We start from the raw sequence: 22022 nt of genomic DNA, 5'->3' as shown, positions 1-22022 counted from the left end.
AAGGCATATGAATGGTGGCTGAGAAGTGAGACCTTCATCTTCACAATAAGAATCTTCCGGGCTTGACACAAGCAAAAAAAAATAAAAAATGATGCAATAAAACTAAAAAGACACAAACAACCTGGTTCACGTGAGAACGGCGCATAATGTGGGAGCTGTGCCAACAAGAACCGTGTGAAACAATGTGCCCCTCACCTGACATTCCTGCGCTGTGAATGGCCCTGGACACTACCTGGAATGACAGGTTTTTACATAATTGCTTTTCTGCTTTATATATACAAAGTATCAGGAACATTGGACGTCACAGCCCGGAATATTCTCAGGTCATTTGGCTTTAACCAATGTCTATAAAAGTGTCAATTATCGGAATCTTATATACAGTGTAGCACAGTGGTTACAAATTAGGGGTTGTGGACCACCACGCTACAGTCTCTGCATGAGCTATACGTCCCATAGGCAGTGAATGGAGTAGTGGCTGAGCACCTCTCACTATGGGGACAGTTGACTTACGTGCTCATGATTGGCTGTGGTCTCTGTGGTCAGAGGGAGTATAATGCCCAATAGGAGCCTTTACTGATAAAAATCAAGGCAGTGACTGCTGCAGACCCTCTAATTCTGTCAGGATGGGAGTGATGATCACTGTACACTGCTACACAATATGTTGTGCTATATGTTGTGCTATATAATCAAAGTAAATAAATTCCACAGTAATTCCTGGAAACTCCCGTAGACATTGTGCACTATGTGGCGGCTGTTCGTTCTGGCAGAAAAAAAGCCCCGCGACCCTGATGGATGAGGCCGCTGAGTGTCACTGACTCCATTAGACATAAAGGGGTTAAGCCAATTACAGGATCAGCGCTATAGGAAATGATAATTAGTATCAATATTGTAACAGGTCGTCTCCAGAAATCCAGAACTGAGCGTGAGATTCCAGGAAAACTCGATTCTTCAAAAGCCTCGGCTGACAAGACATCGGGGTTCCTGGGCTCGTCCTCCCACTGATCCTATACATTATCCTTTATGTTCTGCTCCTACAGATCTTAGCGGCCCAGGGACTCGCCCGCTGCTGGAAATCAATAGATAATATGCTCGCCCTCAAAAGGAATCCGAGATGAGCGGCGGAGACGTGGGCGACGTCCATTATTAATGATGGGAACCTAGGGATGAGAGGCCGGGGAGCAGCGACTGCATTATTCAGGATGGGCTACAGGGGGGATGGCACAACGCTGGAAGAGAGCGGAGCAATATACAGATCAGATAATTGGTCGTAATAATGATATAAACCTCCCGCCATACCCTAGGAGGGAACACAGCACTCATAGTAGGCTACGGGACCTACAGTGTCCATAGGCCTCCATTGTCTGATAGAGGCAAAACTGTCCTTACATGTCCGCATAGCACCAGGGTATAGTGTAATAGACTGCTCTATTCTATACAGTGGTGTCAGGGGCTCTGAGTGATGGATGACATTCTATGGCAGCCATCATAGACATCCGTTTGTATGCATGCCAGCCTATATGTTAAATAGAATGTATTGTGAACAAAGCCGGGAAGAGGTATCTCCTGACCTCACCCCCCAATAAGTGGTGTCCTGTTCATAAACCGTCAGGAGAATCTGGGATAGGAGGTGACAGCCGCTCAAAGCAGACTTCTGCTCACATTTATTGGGGGGGGGGGGGGGGGGGGGGTTCCACCGTTCTCCCCATGGTAAAACTGACATGTTATTTATGTTTCTCAAGTTGTTACAATTACACACACATACATATATACATTATATATATATATATATGCATGCTGACCCATCACACACAACCCAGACTATGTACATATACAGTGATCCATCATACACAGCCCAGACTATCGTATGTACATATATGCCGATCCATCATACACAGCCCAGACTATCGTATGTACATATATGCAGGCCCATCCCACACAGACCTCTCGGAGGATTATACAACCAGGACACAGAAGCTAAAATGTACCAATTTATTATTATACAGTAGAAATACAAATCAGTGCGATTAGCATGGTAGAGAAAAAAAAAAAAAGTGGAATATTCCCTCCTCCCCCCAAACACATAGAAAATCCCGGGACGCCATGTCACAGGGTGGAAACGGAAAAGCTTTCATGTAAAGGAGGGACGGGCTCAGTCACCGTGACAGCGGCCACACGAGTCACCCTCCCAACAATGGCCCCCTCCGACATGAGCAGGGGCCCAACGCTGCACCAATAGAAGTCATCTCTATCAAAAATACCCTCAGGAGCTCAGCTACATTGTATATTAATAAAGTCTCTAGAGATTGGCACAATATCTATGGGCACAGATGGGCTTAATACTGCTAGTATAATGGCACGTGTCACCCCAAACCTCTCACTGGGGTCACTTATACATTTAGTGTTCTTGGGGTGAGATGTGGGGACGAGGGGCAAAATCTTATTCAAACATCTTACAGGTCCGTGAAAAGGATAGACATCCTGCTGCATTGTGGGAGATGTAGTTTTGCTCCCTTTATCTCATACTGATCTCCCCATACATGGTGACAGAAACAGAGTTTACTGTCATCTCCAAATGCCATCAAGACGGAGCAGAACTGCGGCAAACACAGAGAGAAGAACAGTCAAAAATAAAAAAGGGAACTTCTGCTTTAAATGGGGGTTCCCAATCTCATACAGCTAAACCTTTGTGGTTGGGTAACTGGCAGTTCTGGTACTTTCTAAGATAGTTTGTGTTTTAGGTCATCATCATTTGCAATGAACAGGACTGGCCCTTTAAGGCTGCATTCACACCCTAGTTTTGAAGAACTCTACTTTGTACTGCTCTTGATTTACATTGCTTTATACTCCTGTCACATCTAAAGCTGCATTCAGAATTCTGTTGGGCCTACCCTGCTTTTGGGCTGGAGAGGGAAAACACCATCTACCACAACCCAGTGCAGCAGCCAATGTGACAAGCAGAACCACAATGATGCATTATCATCAATGTCATGACATTAAAATATCAAGCCACTGCAACAGTCCTACATCATATGACCGCCCCATAAAATTTTATTAGTCCGAAGCACTAAAAAAAAAAAAAAAAAAAAAAAAAGCATGCAACACAAAACTCAAAATGTGTATTCTATCATGTGAACACGTAACACGTCTGGTGAAGGTTGAGCATGAACCAGGAGAATTAAGATTGCAGCTCTAGATGCGTCCCGACATAAAGTAGTATTAACATTACCCAACATTAGATTTAGCGTGTATACAATGCGTCCATGCATCGTCTCCTGGGGGGGGGATCTCTCCCCACATATCTCCGTATGTGAAAAACTTTTTAGTGGCTTTTGTAAAGTGCAGAGAAAATTGCACCAAGAGAAAATTTGGCAACTGAAACCAAAAATACAAGTAAATGCTAAATGTAGGAAGAGCGGCGCGTTACCCGGGCGCAAAAGAAGTCGCCATCGTATACATGATATGTGACAGCCTACAGAAAAGAGGAGTTGTAGTTCACGCTCTTGGGTCTCGGGGTAAATACTGACCTTGTAATTACCTTGGCCCATTCTCAGATACGGCTCAGGACGCAGCTCTCATATGTTCTGCGCTTTTCTCTACAAACAACCGGCCGCTATGATTTTACTTTTCTGTGAGTGAAATGTTTACTTTCTTATATAATACAAAGAAATCTTGTTCTCTTTTGGCAAAAAGAAAATAGAAAGAGAAAGTAAATCCCCAGAGTTATATATATATGGAGGAGATGAGACGAGGCCGCCCCTCCCCCTGCCACGTGGTAGGGTCTGGTGCCGGTCTCACTGCTTAGTCCTTTATAGCACTAAATGAATTAAATACTAAAATGTTGCATTAGAAAAAAAAATAATAAATCAGAGAATGGGGTTCGGAGCAGGGGAGTCGCTCACTGCAGCCCTTCACAGGTGGCGTCTGCCGCGGCGGTCACAGTAGACAACATCGTTGTTTGAAGCTCTTCTTGCTTTTGCCGCTTTTCTTCCCATTTTTGTCTTTGTTCTCGGACATTTTCTTAGCCCGGATTTCTCGCATGAGGTCAAAGAACACCTGGGGGAGAAAAAGCACCAGCCTCAATATAAGATGCACTGACATCTAGGAGAGGAGTCTATAATACCTGCATGCTGTCAGCACTACATTACCCAGCATGCCTTGGTGGTGGGGGAGGCTCTGCTAGTATATAAACTTCAGTGTAACCTAATCTATAGGTATCCAGCAGTAGCAAAACTACAACTCCCCCCATGTGGCGGTCAGGAGATAAGGGACTTGTGATTAAAGTTATGAAACACTGCAGTCTTCTAAAAGTTTTGTCAGGGCATCATGGGAAAACTGTAGTTTTGCAACATTGTAATTTAGCAACAATATTGTCAGGACATGATGGGAGTTGTACTATTGCAACAGCCCGAGTGTAAGAGGTTGGGGAACACTAATCACTTGTCAGAATGCTATACTGCCACACCACAAAGGGGTATTCCGCCCAGGAGAGCCCAAAAAGCTCTTACTCACTGCTCCCCCGTGAGTATTCTCTCTGCAATTGTAGATGCCTCTGAGCCATCTTTTTTTTTTAAAAAAAAGAAAAGCCATCTACATCTAAGATGGTGCCAGCTGGGAAACTATATTTCCCGGGATGCAATGCGCCTCACTGGTTGTCCCTACATGTACCTGCCCCTTGTGTTTTAGTTCCTGCCCACCGCTAGGCTGCGTGGCAGACATGGCCGAGAAGGAGCTTCCCCCAGCGCTGACCTCAGTGGTGAGCTTAGCTTGCTCATACCAGGCCCACTGCTGAGACAGAGACCTCATGGGAGCCGTCTCCAATGGGAGGGGGGGAAAAAGAATATGGAGTGGATGGACAGAAGAGCTGATTTCAGCACTTCAGGGGGTCGCCAAGAAAACACCCGAAACACTGCAGAGTGCTTGGTTTTTACGTAAAACCATAGCTAGGGATTTACTTTTTTGTTATTGTTGAGTGGAATAAACCCTAATAGGGGTTGTTCACCCCCCCAAAAAAAGTTTAAATCAACTGGTGCTAGAGATTTGTAATTTACTTCTACTAAAAAATCTCAAGTCTTCCAGTACTTATCAGCTGCTGTATGCCCTGAAGGAAGTGGTGTATTCTTTCCATTCTGGAGAGCAGGAGAGGTTTTCTGGTTCAATGTTTTTATTAGGTTTTTTAAGAACAAATTAGAAAAGAGAAAATCTATAAGCACTGACTTTAGTGCCAACAGTATAGTTAACTCTATGGGGATTTGCTGCTGCTCTGGAAAGTTCCTGAGATGGACAGAGGTGGCAGCAGAGAGCACCGTGTCAGACTGAAAAGAACACATCACTTCCTGCAGGACATACAGCAGCTGATTAGTACTAGAAGACTTGAATTTTTTAACATACCCCTCTAAAGCTTGTTAAACACTATCTGAAAGATTATTAAGAGGATTGCCAGGAAAAAGTGAGAGAGGGACTGGCAGCAGAAATCCCTTTAAGCCCCATAAGCTCTGCAGGTGACCAGATGACAGAAGCAGGAGCCTCAATAGTTAATATGGCTTTTAGGAGGGGATGATGCAGGGAATGGGAGTGCTCACCTTGTCTACATTGGCTCTAGTTTTGGCAGATGTCTCCACATACTGCACACCCCACTCTTCTGCCTTGCTCCGGGCAATGTCCACAGCAACCTGCCTCCGGTCCTCCAGGTCAGACTTGTTGCCCACAACCAGAAGAGGGATCTTGTCTTCTTCCGCCTTCACACGCAGGATCTGCTCCCTGTAGAGGAGACAATGTGAGATAAACATAGAAGCAGCGTGTATGGTCTGTCCAGGAAGCCGCCTAAAGTGTACCTCTCATGAAAAAGACTACGACAGGTCAGGAAGACACGTCAAAAGTTGTCAGGGTTTGAGAGTTTAGACAGCGACCAGAAGAAATATATGTCAAGTTTTTTCCCATGACACCGAAAAACCCTATAATACACTTGGTTATAACTCAGGGCGAGCACTCACCCCAGCTCACACCTAAACACTTCTATCATGGCAGGCTCATAGGCACCCGACCTGTGAGTGTCCTAAAAAAAATATTCACCCACCACAGTGATGCCCCCGATACTGTCCCTTTCACCCGTCTCTGCCCTCTTACCACCAGTCACAACTTGTTACCCTTAACGATGCTACAAAACAGCTGACATGGGGAGAAGCCCTGATGCTGCGGGCTGCGGCACGTTCCAGGTCAATGTATTACCACTCCTGTCTCTTCTTGTCTTCACAAAGAAAACTAAATTCCTCAACAGCAGAAGAAGCAACCGAGCCAGAAATATAGTAGTGATGCCGCATTGCCAGATAAATGTAATCCCTGCACGGCCAATGTGCGCTGGAGCAACCCTCACCCTATAGCATTATATATTAGAATATTGTAGCATCACATTGTAGACTCTCTGCGGAGTAGTTCAGGTAATGGCTAAATTAGCACATTATATATATATATATATATATATATGACTGTGTACATACATTACTGATCCTAAGTTACATCCTGTATTATACTCCAGAGCTGCACTCACTATTCTGCCGATAGGGTCACTGTGTACATACATTACATTACTGATCCAGAGTTATATTCTTTAAATGTACCTCAGAGCTGCACTCACTGGTCTAAAAAGAGACTCCAGTGCTTATGTAGATAAACATGTATAGTAACATTACTGGTCAGTGCTGAATTTGTAGACATAAATCTAGTTTATTCTGTGACCTGAACTCGCTGGTGGCGGTGAATGATTCTTGCTCTGTGATGGAGAACACCAGCAGGAAGCCCTCTCCGCTACGGAAGTAGTTGTCACGTATGGCAGCGTAGTCCTCCTGGCCGGCTGTGTCCAGTATATCTATCTGCACCTCCTCTCCGTCCAGCACCACTTTCTTCCTGTAGCTGTCGGCCTTGGTGGGCTCATAATCCTCCACAAACTGAGAGAAAGACAAAAGGTAATGTGTGAGACAAGGAAACCTCTTGTATCGATCCCGAGATCACTAAACGTCCAGGTCTTCACTTCAGCCCCCTCAGCTGTTGCAAAACTTAAGTTCCCAAAGCTTTGGCTGTCCAGGCATGATGGGAATTGTAGTTTTGCAAAAGAGGGAGGGTTGAAGGTTCCCCCATCCCTGTTTTAGAAGATCCCTGCTTACAGTCAGTAAACAGACCCTTTCTGGTTATATTCAGATGCAGAGCCGGTTACCGGCTTCGTGTATATTAAAAACAACTTTGTATGTCAATGGAAAACTGATGCTGCAGGACGGCATACAACTGCATTCATTTTTACATCAGTTTTTTTCCTTTAAACAGATACTTTAAACGCACAGGAAAAATGCAGTGTGGCCCTAGCCGAAAAAGAAAAACGATACCATAACAGGCTGAGCGGTAAACATGGTAAATAGCAAAAATACAAAACGCCAAAACACCCCTCCCAAGAAATGATAGAAAAAGTGTACAGCACTTTATATGTGACCTGAAATTGAACCAATAAGAAATACAACAAACCAAAAAGAAGCCAACAAAGCGTCTGAATAAAATGGTTCCGGCTCTCAGAGCACAGAAACAATAAAAAGAAGATTCTGCAAAATAAAACAAACTCCAACAAAAATAATCCCTGATAAGTGACCAGAAGCAGTACATTACACCACACATAACACACCACTAGTCATGTTATGTCCTTTGGCCTTAAAGGAGAAGTCCGGCCCAAAGTATTTTTTAATATGTTATTACATAAGGAAAGTTAGACAAATTCCTAATATACACTTATTATGGGAAATGCACATATACTGCTTTTTTTAGTAGATCATGCAGACTTCAATTTCTCTAAAAAAAAAAAAAAAAAAAAAAACACGTGACGTCACAAACCGAACCAGAGCAGGGCTGGGTGTAATTCCTATGAAGCTACCAGCAGGGGGCGCAATATATGGAGAATTTACATTGTAATTGGCTTGCAGTCATCCATAGCAGCTTGTGCACTCACCGGGTGGCAGGAAGAGGCTCCCCGGTACCAGTCCAACCTGCACCGGCTCCCCTAGCCCCCCCAAAGGACCCCCCACACCCGTCCATCACACTGTCTACCCTCCCCTAAGCCCTCCCGCACCCATCCATGCTGCTGGCCGCCCTCCCATAGCCCCATCCATGCTGCTGGCCGCCCTCCTCTAGCCTCTAGGGGGGGCGGTGGTCGTTGACATGGACTGGTGCAGGGGTGGCCGATCACATGGACTGCAGCGGCGGTTGTGACATGGTCGGGTGCGTGGGGTGGCCGGTGACATGGACGGGTGCGGGTGGGCATGAATGTGGCTAGGGGAGGGCGGCCAGCAGCATGGACGGGTGCAGGAGGGCTAGGGGAGGGTGGCCAGTGTGATGGGTGGGTGTGGGGGGTCCTTTGGGGGGGCTAGGGGAGCTGTGCAGGTTGGACTAGTGCCGGGGAGCCTCTTCCTGCCAGCAACCCAATTACAATGTAAATTCTCCATATACTGCGCCACCTGCTGGTAGCTTCATAGGAATTACACCCAGCCCTGCTCTGCTTCGGTTTGTGACGTCACATTTTTTTTTAGAGAAATTGTGTGGGCCGGGCTAAGTGGTGCTGTTGTTGTGAAGCCCTGTCCACTTAGCACAATCTGCACTTGATAAAAGATGACTTTTTACTTGAACAAGGTATGAAAACTGCTAAATTTACCCTTTACACCTGTGTAGCGGAGTCAGAATGCAAAAAGGGGGCGACAGTGTCACTTTAAGAACTGCAGCAATTTACTGTGTCAGAGATTGTACTACATGATGTAATGGTCCTAACCTACTCTGTACAGTCCATTCTACCTCATCCCAGGGATGTCTATAGGATTAAGATCTGGGGAGGAACGAGAAGTCACTGAGATGTTCCGAGGACCGATGCATGACTATATAACCTTTATGGATGGTGCATTGTCCTGCTATAAAGGAAACCGCTGCCATGGGTTACCCCTACCAGAACCTGACAAGAAGGGCTCATCAATTTATTTCACTTGTACCAAGTTCTGTGATCTATCAGCAGGATGCCACAGAGATCTGGATCCACCTGACCGACCATGTTTCTCCACAGAGATCTGGATCCATCTTACCGCCCATGTTTCTCCACAGAGATCTGGATCCATCTGACCAGCCATGTTTCTCTGCAGAGTTCTGGATCCATCTGACCGGCCATGTTTCTCTGCAGAGATCTGGATCCATCTGACTGGCCATGTTTCTCCGCAGAGATCTGGATCCATCTGACCAGCCATGTTTCTCTGCAGAGTTCTGGATCCATCTGACCGGCCATGTTTCTCTGCAGAGATCTGGATCCATCAGACCAATGATGCTTCCCTGCTGCTCAGTGATACAATTTTTTCTCTTTTGCCCCCACTGAGTCTCCTTTCTGTTCACTTAGACACAATGGTGCTGGAGCTGGTTGTCTGCGGTTATATCTGTGCTCAGAGGCCGAGCTGTCGATCGGACACCAGCGTTATAGTCGGCCACAGTTTCCTGACTGTTCTTCTATTACATTAATGTCAAATTAAAAGAACTCATATATTGTAATTGATGACGTTAGATGTAAGCCCCTCTGTCCACCAGCGTGCGCCATCACTCACCTCATCATACATGAACTGTAGTGTCAATGCAGACTTGCCCACTCCACCACTACCGACCATAATCACTTTGTGTAGGACCAGGGAACTCTGAGTTTTGTTCTTGTTGGCGGCCATCTTGGATGGGTCTGGCGGCTGCAGTCATGCACCAACTGGCGGCTTGTTCTCAGCAACTGCAAAACAAAGAGACATGTTCTCAATCAAGAGACCGAGATGGAAACTGCACCACCAACCCACAAATATACAGGCCTGACACTGCAGTATGAGAAAGTGTTAATCGGTATGTACACAGTGACTCCACCAGTAGAACAGTGAGTGCAGCTCTGGAGTATCAAAAAGGATGTAACTCAGGATCAGTAATGTAATGTATATACACAGTGACCCCACCAGTAGAACAGTGAGTGCAGCTCTGGGGTATAATACAGGATGTAACTCAGGATCAGTAATGTAATGTAATGTATGTACATAGTGACCCCACCGGCAGAATAGTGAGTGCAGCTCTGGAGTATAATACAGGATGTAACTCAGGATCAGTAATGTAATATATGTACCCAGTGACCCCACCAGCAGAATAGTGAGTGCAGCTCTGGAGTATAATACAGGATGTAACTCAGGATCAGTAATGTAATGTATGTTCCCAGTGACCCCACCAGCAGAATAGTGACTGCAGCTCTGAAGTATAATACAACGACTGGGAATATTCTACCAAGCCAAGAACCTCTCCAACAGGAAAGCCTGGCCATTGTCAGACAGCTGTTTTGGGATTGTTGCCCCTTCATCAGTGCAGAGCAGGGTGTTGGCTGGAGAGAGAGAGGCCTAGCGACGTGGGTCAGAGGGATACTAGTTCTGCCTAAGGAGAGTCCATCCTAAAGACGTGCAGAGACTTAACGGCCAATGCATTCCTGACTGTTGCATCTGTCTATAGAGATTAGACATTAGCAGTGAGGGTCTGTGCAGGTAGCTGACAGGGGGCTTCACCCTCTGGGCCCCTCGCTAACATTTAGTGCAGTCTTTTCTGGAGCCAATAATTTTGTTTAATGTTCAGACTATTGTAAATCCCGACAGCTGAAGTGTGCGGCCGAATTCCTGAAAACGCTGCCAGAAACTTTCCATGTTTACTCCAGAGAGCCAGGGACTAGATCCTGGTGCAGCGCGCCGCTCCTGACCACCTCAGAACATGGATTATATGTTATTAATCAGTCACAGCTATATCCTCTTATCGTCCTCGGAGGTTTCTGCAGTCATCTATCAGTACGGCGGACAGGCAGCCCCGAGCCAGGAATAACGGCTGGTTATTGGCCTGGTGATCTGGGAAAGAGAAGGCAGTCTGGACCAGGGCTGTGGAGTCGGTAAGCCGCAGCTCCAACTCCAACTCCTGAATTTTATCAGGACCGACTCTGACTCCTGCTCCTTCATAAATGGCCGGTCATATACCAGGGGAGTTATCTATCACACTGGCTCAGCAGCTTCTCCCTAATGTCCTACATGATCCTGGGGCGACTTCTGAGGGAATAAAGGAATACTGTATATACAGCAGCTTCTCCTGTGTGTGCAGTGGATGCAGCCAGTCTCCAGCCTCCATGTCCTGAACTACTCACAACTAGAATAGAAGGAGCAGGTGGTCCTTTCCTGCTGACAATCTTCTATGTTTCTAACTAAATATTCTCCATACTTAAAGAAATACTGCTAACAATGCCAGATCCCTGTTATATAGAGGTCATCCATAGTGATATACAGGGGGTCACACATAGTGATATAGAGAGGGGTCACACATAGTGATATATAGAGGGGTCACACATAGTGATATAGAGAGGGGTCACACATAGTGATATAGAGAGGGGTCACACATGGTGATATAGAAGGTCACTGTGGGGGCACACAATAGCATACACACACACACAGCCTGCTTCAGGCATAGCACACACACACAGCCTGCTGCAGCCATAGCGCACACCACACACACACACACACACACACACACACACACAGCCTGCTGCAGCCATAGTACATACACAGCCTGCTGCAGCCATAGCATACACACACAGCCTGCTGCAGTCATAGCACACGCATGCACACACACACACACAGCCTGCTGCAGCCATAGAACACTGAAGAAAAACACACAATCTTCTCCCAGAGAGAAAACCCCACACTGAGGACAGAAGTTACTGCTACACTACTTATGTCTTCTCCTCCTCCTCTATATTACACAGGATATCTCCATATTACACTGCTGCTCATATACAGTCATCCAGCATCCAGGAAGAGAACAGCACAGATCTCCCCCCACACAATGGACTCTTCCAGCTCAGAAACAAGCTGCCAAATAGCGACTGATAACTTTTCCCTGAGCCCCCTTATGTAATAGGGCCAGTGTCCTGTTACTGATATATTTCCCCGACCACCCTTATATAATAGGGCCAGTGTCCTGTTAGAATGTTGCTCATAATACGTATTCATGAGCAAAACTTGTAAAATTCATATCAAAATTCAATTCTACATTTTTTAAAGATTTTTTAAAGCTGGAATCGGTACATTTTATTTACGACTCCAGCCACAACTAGCTCCGACTCCAGCCAAAACGCCGACTCTACAGCCCTGGTCTGGACCCCAGTATCAATGATGTGTTTCTCCCTGCTTAAAACTGCAGCTCATTTACAGCCTCGTCAGTTCTTCAGAAACTAAAGAGGAGGAGGAGCCTGAACAAGAGGAGGGGCCGTACACCAACCGTACATACACTATATATGTACATACGTCTCACTTTCTTGTGCTGTAAAATTATTTATTCAGTTCTTCTTCATACTTGTTTAAAAAATATAATAGTTGGGTAATAACCAATATGGCGGCTACACGAGCCAAGAGGAGCGGTGACCCACCGATGACTGGGGAAGCTCTGTGGTCAGGACTTCTAAAGAGAAACAGACGGAGAGTGGTGAGAGCGATAACAACCAACACAACACAGCTATATCCTAAACCCTACAGGAACACAAAGCTTTAACTCCCCGTTATCAGCCAGTCCAGGGACGGGAGACGCTGGCTATAAGACATTTATATAATCCATCACTCCATGTTATCAGCAACTGCAGCAAGGAGAAATGGGACTGTAGTGTTCAATAATACAAGAAGTGACTGAGTACAGAAACCTTGTATTACATCCTATGTGACTATTATCAGCCGCTCCTCTTATAACGCTCCAGCACTGATATAACCTCCTATTACATCATATGTGACTGATATCAGCCGCTCCTCTTATAACGCTCCAGTACTGATATAACCTCCTATTACATCCTATGTGACTGATATCAGCCGCTCCTCTTATAACGCTCCAGCACTGATATAACCTCCTATTACATCCTATGTGACTGATATCAGCCGCTCCTCTTATAACGCTCCAGTACTGATATAACCTCCTATTACATCCTATGTGACTGATATCAGCCGCTCCTCTTATAACGCTCCAGCACTCCTCTTATAACGCTCCAGCACTGATATAACCTCCTATTACATCATATGTGACTGATATCAGCCGCTCCTCTTATAACGCTCCAGCACTGATATAACCTCCTATTACATCATATGTGACTGATATCAGCCGCTCCTCTTATAACGCTCCAGTACTGATATAACCTCCTATTACATCATATGTGACTGATATCAGCCGCTCCTCTTATAACGCTCCAGTACTGATATAACCTCCTATTACATTATATGTGACTGATATCAGCCGCTCCTCTTATAACGCTCCAGTACTGATATATCCTCCTATTACATCCTATGTGACTGATATCAGCCGCTCCTCTTATAACGCTCCAGCACTGATATAACCTCCAGACATTACATCCTATGTGACTGATATCAGCGGCTCCTCATATAACGCTCCAGTACTGATATAACCTCCTATTACATCATATGTGACTGATATCAGCCGCTCCTCTTATAACGCTCCAGTACTGATATAACCTCCTATTACATCCTATGTGACTGATATCAGCCGCTCCTCTTATAACGCTCCAGTACTGATATAACCTCCTATTACATCATATGTGACTGATATCAGCCGCTCCTCTTATAACGCTCCAGTACTGATATAACCTCCTATTACATTATATGTGACTGATATGAGCCGCTCCTCTTATAACGCTCCAGTACTGATATATCCTCCTATTACATCCTATGTGACTGATATCAGCCGCTCCTCTTATAACGCTCCAGCACTGATATAACCTCCAGACATTACATCCTATGTGACTGATATCAGCGGCTCCTCATATAACGCTCCAGTACTGATATAACCTCCTATTACATCATATGTGACTGATATCAGCCGCTCCTCTTATAACGCTCCAGCACTGATATAACCTCCTATTACATCCTATGTGACTGATATCAGCCGCTCCTCTTATAACGCTCCAGTACTGATATAACCTCCAGAAGTTATAAGCAGATCACTTTCGGATTACTGTTCCTTTAATATCTCACACAGGAGGGGTTGTGCTTCCTGCTATTGTTCTTCCTTCATGGATATAGTGTAAACTTCCCTTCCAAGCATCCGCACAGATGAGCTCGCAGAATTCGGCACACAGGGTCACCACCCCCAGCGTAGACACTTACACATCACCAGCACCCCCCATCAATCTTACTACAGGGATCAGGAGGCCCAGTAATAAGAACCATAAAGATTATATACAGCAGATTCTACCTCTCACCCCCAAAAACAATAATACAGGATGTAACTCAGGATCAGTAATGTAATGTATGCACACAGTGACCCCACCAGCAGAATAGTGAGTGCAGCTCTGGGGTATAATACAGGATGTAACTCAGGATCAGTAATATATGCACACAGTGACCCCACCAGCAGAATAGTGAGTGCAGCTCTGGAGTATAATACAGGATGTAACTCAGGATCAGTAATGTAATGTATGCACACAGTGACCCCACCAGCAGAATAGTGAGTGCAGCTCTGGAGTATAATACAGGATGTTCCTCAGGATCAGTAATGTAATGTATGCAGACAGTGACCCCACCAGCAGAATAGTGAGTGCAGCTCTGGAGTATAATACAGGATGTAACTAAGGATTAGTAATGTATGTACACAGTGACCCCACCAGCAGAATAGTGAGTGCAGCTCTGCAGTATAATACAGGATGTAACTCAGGATCAGTACAGGATCAGTAATGTATGTACACAGTGACCCCACCAGCAGAATAGTGAGTGCAGCTCTGGAGTATAATACAGGATGCAACTCAGGATCAGTACAGGATCAGTAATGTAATGTATGCACACAGTGACCCCACCAGCAGAATAGTGAGTGCAGCTCTGGAGTATAATACAGGATGTAACTCAGGATCAGTACAGGATCAGTAATGTTATGTATGTACACAGTGACCTCACCAGCAGAATAGGGAGTGCAGATCTGGAGTATAATACAGGATGTAACTCAGGATCAGTAATGTATGTACCCAGTGACCCCACTGCTTCCCGTTGTTGGTATTTTAGGGATTTGTGGTGTTCATCACTGATAAATGACTTTATAGCTGCAGCTTTTCATTTCCACCTGTGGGATGGGAGTCTGGACTTCTCCAAAAAAGAAAGAAAAAGCAGAACATGTGGGAAGTAGTCACCGCCGACATGTCACAATGGAAAATAAACATGTAGGGTGACAACGTGGCCAGGCAGGGTTGCATTATCACGGGACTGTTACTGAAGACTTAACCCTTTATGGAACCAGCAAAAATACACTATAGCAACAAGTCAGTAACAAGTGTGGGAGTTCCTTATCGCAGCCTCATGAAGTGGATATTTATTTTAGCGTTATAGTATATATCACCCAAGTCTATGGGCCATACAGAAGAGGAGGCCTCGGCAGCGCCCCATACAGAAGAGGAGGCCTCGGCAGCGCCCCATACAGAAGAGGAGGCCTCGGCAGCGCCCCATACAGAAGAGGAGGCCTCGGCAGCGCCCCATACAGAAGAGGAGGCCTCGGCAGCGCCCCATACAGAAGAGGAGGCCTCGGCAGCGCCCCATACAGAAGAGGAGGCCTCGGCAGCGCCCCATACAGAAGAGGAGGCCTCGGCAGCGCCCCATACAGAAGAGGAGGCCTCGGCAGCGCCCCATACAGAAGAGGAGGCCTCGGCAGTGCCCCATACGGCATATGAGCCCCCACACAGTATCTATCACTATGTTTTTACCCTACATTCTCTTACGTCCCCACTGAGTGATAACCTCCCCCCCACAGAGATGGTGTCAGTCACCAGGATATGAGAAGCTCCTTACCCTACACGAGATGCTTTCAGCGCTGTGTACTTCATTGAAAGTGGAGCCAGGCTGGGCAGCCGAAGCTTGTAGTAGGAATATTCGCCTCCTGGCACAGGGCCACAGCAAGAATAATGGATTTCTCTGGATATATAAATGAGTGGAATTATAAACCGAGAAGTTTTCTGGCATCTGTGGACGTCACAGAGTTTGTATGAGTGGAGAGAGGAGCCGCAGCTGTCTTACTAAGGGTCAGGAAGGGATGTGCTCCCAGCCCCCACTCCGTGCCGGCGTGTGACAGGAGTATAAATGATGAGAATACGTGACGCAGACGCAGGAAGATGAACTCTACAAATAGTGACACTGCTCTGCACTATAACCAAAATGTAGTGTGACCCGCACAGCAGACCCAGCACCGGCGCCTGATACATCATCCAACATGGCTGCCAGGACGGGAAAACTTCCTACAATAATCACATCATCAACGATCACAAAGCAAACTCAGAATTCAAATCAATAGAAACCAGTGCCAAGGAAGAAGAGATGGCATCACTCACCTGCCGATGGCACGCTGCCCGCATTTATGATGGACACATCTGTGTGTAGTCACCAAAGCCTCTGACTAATGGACAACACCTCTCATTTACTTTACTGCCGCTTCTATAAATGCCCCACGGGACGAATGAATCATGTGTGACTATCACTGATACAGGGGGCACTCCGCTATTCACTGTGCAGGTAACTGCTAGCTACTGATCCCTGTTATCAGCCACAAGAAGCCAAATGTAGTGTCAATCAATGGGACAATGACTCCAGGGCCAACCCCTGATATCAAAGGCTCCTCTTATAACGCTCCAGTACTGATATAACCTCTGGATATTACACCATATGTGACTGATATCAGCCGCCCCTCTCATAACGCTCCAGTACTGATATATCCTCCTATTACATCATATGTGACTGATATCAGCCGCTGCTCTTATAACGCTCCAGCACTGATATAACCTCCTATTACATCATATGTGACTGATATCAGCCGCTCCTCTTATAACGCTCCAGTACTGATATAACCTCCTATTACATCCGATGTGACTGATATCAGCCACTCCTCTTATAACGCTCCAGTACTGATATAACCTCCAGACATAACACCATATGTGACTGATATCAGCCGCTCCTCTTATAACGCTCCAGTACTGATATATGCTCTTATTACATATGTGACTGATATCAGCCGCTCTTCTTATAACGCTGCAGCACTGATATAACCTCCTATTACATCCTATGTGACTGATATCAGCCGCTCCTCTGAAATAACCATTCTAAACAATTCTGTATGATCAGTACAAGTCCCCCATTCTGAGGGTTTGCTGCAATGTATCAGGGAAGGCAGATGTTGGCTCAGTGCTTACTGCTATGATAAGACACAAGACTTTCCTGCTTTTCCCTTCTCCATAGATGGGCCTCCCCTGTCCCCATCTGTGCTGGCCGGAGGGTCTTACGTACTGCTCTGCTCTGGGTCACTGAGTTATATTGGGGGGGGGGGGGGGGGGGGGGTCTGGTTTTCCAAAAGTTTCACAAGACCCAGCAGTGACTTCTCCAGCAGGACGCACGTCACTGAGGAGCGATGCGACCTATGCTGACGGGGAGGGGATGAGACTTGGTTTGCAGCCAGATCTGGGGTCTTACTATAAACTCTGATCAGAACCTCAAACAGACGAGGGGTCCGGACCAATCCACAGTACAGAGTCAGTGCAGACCCATACAATGCCTTCTCTGGAGCCATCCACCACCATCAGCCCAGGACCAACAGGCTCTGTGCCGCAGCAAACTACAAGGGACACACTACACAGTGCAGACAGGGCGGCCGTCATAGACCCCGATCTATCCAGGAATCTTCCAGATTCACCACTTATGTGTCCTGGATGTGACTTGTCACGTAAGTCACAGGATCTGCACATGATGTCAGTTCCATCCACAGAGGGACTAAATTACGGGAATGTTACGCATCACGTAAAAAAAAAAAAAAAAAAAAAAAAATAACCAACAGTTTACGGACACACCATCAGGGCCTTTCCTAAGTGTTGGATTTGGGGGATTTCAGTGTCACATCTTACAACAATCCCTATCCGAAGCCTCCAGGTCATGTGGGAAATAAACCACATCCTACTATATGTGGCTGGGGCGACCCTAAAGTGGACCCACAGCTCACCCGCAGAATAAGAGGGCCATACACGTGTCATGTGAACACAGCCCTAAGGTTGGGAGAGGCATTAGTTCTAGGTACATTTTTGGCTAATAAAACCAGTTTCACTTCTCGCCCACCGCACATATGGGGCCTCAAGGGAGAAAAAAAAACTCCCAGCTGAATAAGAGGGCCCTTAATTTTATACGTATTCCGCTTGAAATTCTGCCTGTAAAATATGTACACAGCAATGTTCCATTGTGTTCAATGGAGTTTCCGCTCTGCTGGTGACATGGCAGAATTCACGCACGGAATGTTTCGGTGTGGATCCGCTTTCCATCCAAAGAATTGACATGATTCCGCTAGAGAAATCCCACAGAAGTCATTGGGGCTTTGACTTTCTGCTCGTATTCTGCATTCATTCCACCAGAGCCGAAGAGGAGGAAATTTCAAGCAGAAAACTTTCCTCTTGGATTCCTCAGTGTGAACGTACGCCAATATAGAACCAGCGCACAGAAGAGACCACCAGCCACAAACGTTAACGCTCCAGAGCTGCCTTCCCCTCTACTGACCATATCCTATAGAAGCCGCATATGAATCACAAACACAGACAAAACCACCAAATATGACCTTCCATCCCGCACCCGGGCAGCCAGGGGGGTGACTAATAGACGTCCACATACAGAGCTCTCCGACTTATCTCTCCCCAGGAATAAGTGAGGGAGGTGGCAGGGAGTGTCTCCATATTATTAATACACTATCTTTATTTAGCATCTGTATTGCTGTGTGGGTGGATCCGGGCTCCGCGCTGACATTACAAGGATCTAGCAGTCCTATGTAAATAAAGTGGAATCATAAAAAGTTCTGTAACTTTCTCATCTACTTTGCATTCTAATTCCTCGGTATTTGCAAGATCTCTGCTCGCTGTCAGTGAATGGGACACATTATTGGTCACATTTTCTGAGCTGGGAGTTTGCAACAATGTGTCAGTGACAAGAACAGAGATTGTGAGATTGGTAGATCAGCGGTCAGTGAAACTACAACACCACCATTGCTCATCACCTCTAAGGTCAGAATGGGCTGTACATCCCAATGGTTTGAGATAACAATACTCCGGAGGATCATGCCGTACCATCAGATGGGATGTCTTCCCTGATATGATGCAGTGTCAGCTGGTAGAGCCGCACAGTCACTGGCGTAGCTGCATGCAGGCGCCGGGCGCACCGTGAGTCACCCAGCTGTGTGACTGCCCTTCAGGAGTCCTCCAAGACGAGGGAAAGAAACAGAGTCTGGGGTGGGGGGGGCTCTATATTTCTTCTAATCTGGTCATATCTGCAACCAAGAGCTCAGCATGCAGCCCCACCATGTGCACAGACATCCACCAGAGGCAGGAGGGGTGACCGTCACCAGGATCCCATCATATCCACAGCCAAGCAGCTGCACGACACTGAGATTACTGTGCCCAATGCCAAGAGGCTGCAGCAGGGGTGTAAAGCCACCAACAATGAACCCCGGAGCAGGGGAAGCAAGATCTCAGGAGGGACAACTCAAAATCTGCCCATCTGATAGAAGGTTCTAGATCTAGGAGATGGCAGATGTACAGAATGACCTAATGGAGGAGGGAGAATGGCTGGGGAGGGTCTTCAGGAGTTGGGGGTCTTGGTCCCACCATTTGACACCTTCAGACATGGGGGCTCCTTCAGAATTAGCAGACGGCTGCACTAAGGAGGTCCAACACAGGGGCCAAAGTGAACCCCATCCAATACCCCAATCTGTATTCAGCTTATGTTCTACTCTCCTGCAGCATGCTGGGAATTGTAGTTTTTACAGTTGTTGGAGACGGTGTCACATAGTGCATAGATACAAGCAGCTGAGGCTCTCAGGGGCCTGGTGTCACATACACCCCCCCAATACAGAACTGGGAGGATCCTGAACATTCTCCGCCCACCAAGAATTCACCAACAAGACGGCAAATTCTAATGTAAGAAGTGAAATGCTGATCCAGCATCTACATAAATAACTCACGGGTGGAACATACACTATAGAGGTGCTGGGGTTGGGGGAAAAGAGGCAGGACAGTATGGAGGCCAATAGGGGGGGGGGGGGGGCAATGTGGAGGGGGACGGTATAGAGTCCAGGGGGAGGGAAGAGGAAGGTATAGAGTCCAGGGGGAGGGAGGGGGACAGTATAGAGTCCAGCAAAAGGGCAGTATAGACACCAGGCCAGAAAGGGGGATAGTATAGAGACCTGGGAAGAGAGGTGGATAGTATAGAGTCCATGGGAGGGAGGGAGGCAGTATGGAGCTCGATGCAGGGAGGGGGATAGTATAGAGAACCGGGCAGGAATGGGACAGTATAGAGTCCAGGGGGAGGGAGAAAAAGTGATAGTATAGTGTCCAGAGGGAGGGGGACAGTATAGAGTGCAGAGGGAGGGGGACAGTATAGAGTGCAAAGGGAGGGGGACAGTATAGAGTGCAGGAGGAGGGCAGTATAGAGACCAGGAGGAGGGCAGTATAGAGACCAGGAGGAGGGCAGTATAGAGACCAGGAGGAGGGCAGTATAGAGTCCAGGGGGAGGGGGACAGTATAGAGACCAGGAGGAGGGCAGTATAGAGACCAGGAGGAGGGCAGTATAGAGTCCAGGGGGAGGGGGACAGTATAGAGACCAGGAGGAGGGCAGTATAGAGTCCAGGGGGAGGGCAGTATAGAGACCAGGAGGAGGGCAGTATAGAGACCAGGAGGAGGGCAGTATAGAGACCAGGAGGAGGGCAGTATAGAGACCAGGAGGAGGGCAGTATAGAGTCCAGGGGGAGGGGGACAGTATAGAGACCAGGAGGAGGGCAGTATAGAGTCCAGGGGGAGGGGGACAGTATAGAGACCAGGAGGAGGGCAGTATAGAGTCCAGGGGGAGGGGGACAGTATAGAGACCAGGAGGAGGGCAGTACAGAGACCAGGAGGAGGGCAGTATAGAGACCAGGAGGAGGGCAATATAGAGACCAGGAGGAGGGAGGAGGACAGTATAGAGTCCAGGGGGAGGGGGACAGTATAGAGACCAGGAGGAGGGCAGTACAGAGACCAGGAGGAGGGCAGTATAGAGTCCAGGGGGAGGGGGACAGTATAGAGACCAGGAGGAGGGCAGTATAGAGACCAGGAGGAGGGCAGTATAGAGACCAGGAGGAGGGCAATATAGAGACCAGGAGGAGGGAGGAGGGCAGTATATAGTCCAGGGGGAGGGCAGTATAGAGACCAGGAGGAGGGCAGTATAGAGACCAGGAGGAGGGCAGTATAGAGACCAGGAGGAGGGCAATATAGAGACCAGGAGGAGGGAGGAGGGCAGTATATAGTCCAGGGGGAGGGCAGTATAGAGACCAGGAGGAGGGAGGAGGGCAGTATAGAGTCCAGGGGGAGGGCAGTATAGAGACCAGGAGGGGGGCAGTATAGAGACCAGGAGGGGGGCAGTATAGAGACCAGGAGGGGGGCAGTATAGAGTCCAGGGCAGGGAGGATAGTATAGAGCCAGAAGAGGGAGAAAGGCAGTATAGAGGAGAATAGTATGGAGGCCGTGGACGTGGACAGATGAGAGGCTGGGAGGAGGAGGCACAGTATAGAGCAGGACAGTTTGGAGGCTATGGCGGTATACATGTCTGTCCCGGGCTCCTCACCTCCGGTGTCTCCTCTCCGCCGCTCCCCGGCTCCTGTCTCAGTCTCCTGCTCTCCGGGCGCGGCCCCGCTTCCTGCAGCCGCTACGGCTCCTCGGCTGGGACAATTCTCCACAAGTCGAAGCTACGAGGCGGCAGAGGGGACAAACCTCGCCTACTGCTGGAGCATGCGCACTGGTAGAGCGGCTTGTGAGGCTATTTCTCCTCGTATATTACGTGTGGGTCCGGAGCAAGGACTGAGCAAACACAGCTCTGCTACATCCAGACCCCAGAAACAGCCGAAAGGGGTGGTCATTGCAGAGGTGATAGGTAGTTATGGCA

General features: G+C 47.3%; 1 protein-coding gene across 3 annotated transcripts; it reads right to left on the bottom strand.

The window, feature by feature from the left end:
* Positions 1–1975: 1975 nt before the first annotated feature.
* Positions 1976–21818, bottom strand: RALB (RAS like proto-oncogene B). 3 transcript variants are annotated; one of them, XM_069982432.1, is made up of 6 exons: positions 21705–21818; positions 12482–12513; positions 9609–9778; positions 6733–6941; positions 5580–5757; positions 1976–4053 (listed from the first exon to the last, which is right to left on the bottom strand). In XM_069982432.1, exons 3-6 carry the CDS (start codon positions 9720–9722, stop codon positions 3934–3936), a joined length of 621 nt encoding a protein of 206 aa, XP_069838533.1. In that variant the 5' UTR covers positions 9723–9778; positions 12482–12513; positions 21705–21818; the 3' UTR covers positions 1976–3933. The 3 variants fall into 3 exon arrangements, with proteins under 3 accessions (XP_069838533.1, XP_069838531.1, XP_069838532.1); XM_069982430.1 differs by lacking the exon at positions 12482–12513 and having other exon boundaries at positions 21705–21817; XM_069982431.1 differs by lacking the exons at positions 12482–12513; positions 21705–21818 and adding an exon at positions 15882–15986.
* Positions 21819–22022: the final 204 nt, after the last annotated feature.

The sequence above is a fragment of the Dendropsophus ebraccatus genome, chromosome 9 (assembly GCF_027789765.1).
Source record: "Dendropsophus ebraccatus isolate aDenEbr1 chromosome 9, aDenEbr1.pat, whole genome shotgun sequence".
Taxonomy (NCBI): domain Eukaryota; kingdom Metazoa; phylum Chordata; class Amphibia; order Anura; family Hylidae; genus Dendropsophus; species Dendropsophus ebraccatus.
The sequence above is the reverse complement of the archived record's forward strand: the minus strand, read 5'-3'. Positions and strand labels throughout refer to the sequence as shown.